Genomic DNA, 3,096 nt, shown 5'->3' with positions numbered 1-3,096 from the left:
TGCTGCTGGCGGCGGGGTCTGGGTTGTCGGGCTGGGAGCTGTCCCAAGAGACAATGACCTTGGCCTGTCTCCGGACAAGCCCCTTCTGGGGCAGAGCTGTAATGAGAATGGAGACGGGGCGTTTGCCCTGGGGGTGGAACTCCATAAGAGTCCCGGGCTCGAGCAAGTGGCAGCGGGAGTCGGGCCCGCCGGGGGCCTCGCAGACCCAAAGACACTTTTGGGTTTCGTTGACTAAGACGTAGGCTGGGAGGAGCTCCACCACGGTGGTGCGGGAGAAGGGCGCAGGGGCAATGCCCATGGAGACGGAGTAGTGCAGCACGGGGTTCGTCTCCGTGCGCTCCAGCTGGATTTGGTAAGCCCCCATGTCACTCAGCAAGAACTCGGGGGACCAGGCCGCGGAGTCGCTGCGCGCAGCAAAGGCTGCATGCAGGCAGCGCCGCAGCCGCGTCTGCTCTTCTTTGCTGTAAAGTTCGAAGTCCCGCACCAGCGCGAACTGCGAGGCCGGCAGCCCCACGGCCAGCCGCGAGGCCCCGAAGTCGTGCGAGAGCACAACACGCTGAAACGGGGGCAAAGACTGCAGGCTTCCGTTCCCGTGCCTCCGCAGCAGCAGCACGTAGCCCGTCCGGTTCACCACCTGCAGCAGCAAAGCCAGGCAGCAGCACATCCCAAGCAGCAAATTCGGCCAACGCACGCCCCCGCGGGCGCGCAGCAGCAAACTCCACTCACTGCAGAACTCGCAGCTGCGGGGCTGCATGCAGCAGCGCAGGCAGCAGGCCCCCAGGCCACGGGGGGCTTGCTGGAGAGCCCCGGAGCTAGCCAGCAGCAGCAAAGGGCATGCAGAATGGCCCGCCTACCCAGAAGTCCGCAAAGACTGTGAGAGTCCTGACAAAAGTGCCGTGGAAAAGGCGCTGGGCAGTGGCGGAGCTGGTGGTTTTGCTGCCGCCGTTGTGGTCTGTGGTCTCGGCCCACAGCAGCAGCGCCGCGGGCTCGTGCAGCGCCTCCTGCTCCACAGTCTTCACGGCCTCCCACTCGTTCAGTCCGCTGCCTCTGAGGCCCCCCGACTCTTTGTCTCCTGTCCCTTCTTCTGCAGAGTCCATCGCTGTGCCTTCGCTCAGCTGCCGCGACAGCCGCTGCTCCAGGCTCCCCTTCACCACCCCCGAGAAGGCCCCGCTCCGCGTCGAGCTGTCTTCGCTGCAGTTCTGCATCACCACCCGTTGCACTGAGGTCTGCGCGCAGCAGCACCAGCAACAGCAGCAGAACCTGCAACTGCAGCACCAGCAGCAGCAGCCTGCCCCAAGCAGGGACCTTCTCGCGTTCCTTGCTGCAAAGTCTATGCATGCCTAGCTTGCTGCAGTGGGCAATTTGTGCCACAGAAATGGCCTAGAAGTGACATAATGGCGCAGAAAGAAATTAAAATTTGCAGCCTAAGAGGACACCAGGGGGCTGCTAGAGAAGCAAAGACGCAAAAGCTGTGCAGAGGCTGGCCGGCCAGCCTGGGCTAAGCAACAGAATCAAAGAAGCTGCGAGAAAGAATTCAAATGGAACAGAGAAAGGCAAAAGAAGCAAAAGTGGCAAAATCACAAAATCTTTTGTTACCCCAGCGTTGTAGAAGTCAACTTCCACAGGCTTTGAAACCCTCGCCCCAAAGTAAACTGTAATGTGGGCAGGGTCTGCAGGGAGTGAGACTTCCTCTCCAGCTTCTATTTGCATTTCAGTGGGTGGCTGGGGGATGAACGAGTCGAGGGTCACCACCTGCTGCTGCTGCTGCTGCAGCATGCTGCTGCAGTCGCGGGCGGAGAAACGCAGAGTGATGGGCCGCGGCAGCCGATTGCAAACACAGAGACAATGTTCTAAGACCACCTCGAAGAAAAGTCCCTCCACGTTGGATCGAGCTGAATAGAAACAAAAAATTGAATTAAAAATGAAGACACAGACAGAGGATAAAGGAAATCTAACAGTGCAGTCCTAGCAGCAGCACGAAGAGGTCAAAATAAATATACAATTAGCTCGTGAGATACAAAGGCAGCAGCAGGCAGCTGACGCGACTTCGCTGCAGCGCCAGCAACCACAGCGGTTTGGGCAGGAACACAAGAGCAGCAGCGGCAGACACAACGGCCAGCGTAGAGCAACAGCAGCAGCAGACGCAGCAGACGCAAAGGACGGCGTAGACCCAGCAGCAAGAGCAGCAGCAGCCACAGGCGCAACGGCCGGAGTAGACCCAGCTGCAGCAGCAGCAGCAGCAGCAGCAGCAGGAGCGTACTAATGCCTTGGGAGCGCAGGGCGACGCCGACGACTGAGGCAGAAAGGGCCACCCCATCGCCGATGTGGATTTGTTTAGGGGGCAGCGCAGATCTTTTGTTTCTGTACTTGGCCAGCATTGCGCCAGTCATGGCCCTTTGGGACTTCTCCTGAAGAGCAGCAGCAAAAGAAACGCAGCAACAAGTTTAGAGGCCTCGCTACAGCAGCTGACCGCGCGGCCCGGCCACCGAGCACTCGCCAGCAGCAGCAGCGGCAGCAGCAGCAGCGAGTCAAGCTCAAGCAGCGGCCGCAAAGAGAGCGGAGACGGCAGACCCGGATAAGCGAAGCCAGCCGCTAATGCAGCAGCAACAAACCGAATAAAAATATACCGCAAAGCCAGCAGGACGAGGAAAAAGCAGTGGACAAGCAGCAGCAGCAGCAACAACAACAGCAGCAGCAGCAGCAACAACAACAACAACAGCAGCAGCAGCAGCAACAACAACAGCAGCAGCAGCAGCATCAGGAGCAGCAGCAACAACAGCAGCACCAGCAACAGCAGCAGCAGCAACGACAGCAGCAGCAGCAGCAGCAGGGGAGATGCGGGAGGTGGGGCTGGGGTTAGGCTGACTTCTGCGAGGAAGTCGGCGTTTTTGGGGTTGAGGACGAAGCGCTTGAGTTTGTGTTTGTACTTGGGAATGCGTTCTGCGAGGCAGCACCAGAGAGGAGTGTTTTCAGTGAGCTGCCAGAAGAGGGGCAGCGGCAGCAGCTGGCGGTCGCTGCGGTCTAAGACCAAATAGTCTATGCCCAGGGCCAAAGGCACTTTCTCTTGCACGCGTTCTTGCTGCTTGTGGCCGGGGG

At 59.5% G+C, this 3,096-nt stretch overlaps 1 protein-coding gene across 1 annotated transcript; it reads right to left on the bottom strand.

Annotated features, from left to right (window-relative positions):
- Positions 1-854: 854 nt before the first annotated feature.
- On the bottom strand, positions 855-2,390 carry ETH_00008105 (uncharacterized protein; the record flags this gene model as incomplete). Its single annotated transcript, XM_013378987.1, has 3 exons — positions 855-1,226; positions 1,597-1,892; positions 2,261-2,390. Coding segments are annotated over 3 exons (798 nt in total), but the record flags the coding sequence as incomplete, so codon positions are not given.
- Positions 2,391-3,096: the final 706 nt, after the last annotated feature.

Source organism: Eimeria tenella, genomic scaffold (assembly GCF_000499545.2).
Source record: "Eimeria tenella Houghton genomic scaffold, Eth_scaff1266, whole genome shotgun sequence".
In the NCBI taxonomy this organism is placed as follows: Eukaryota; Apicomplexa; class Conoidasida; order Eucoccidiorida; family Eimeriidae; genus Eimeria; species Eimeria tenella.
This window is presented reverse-complemented; position numbering and strand designations above follow the sequence as displayed.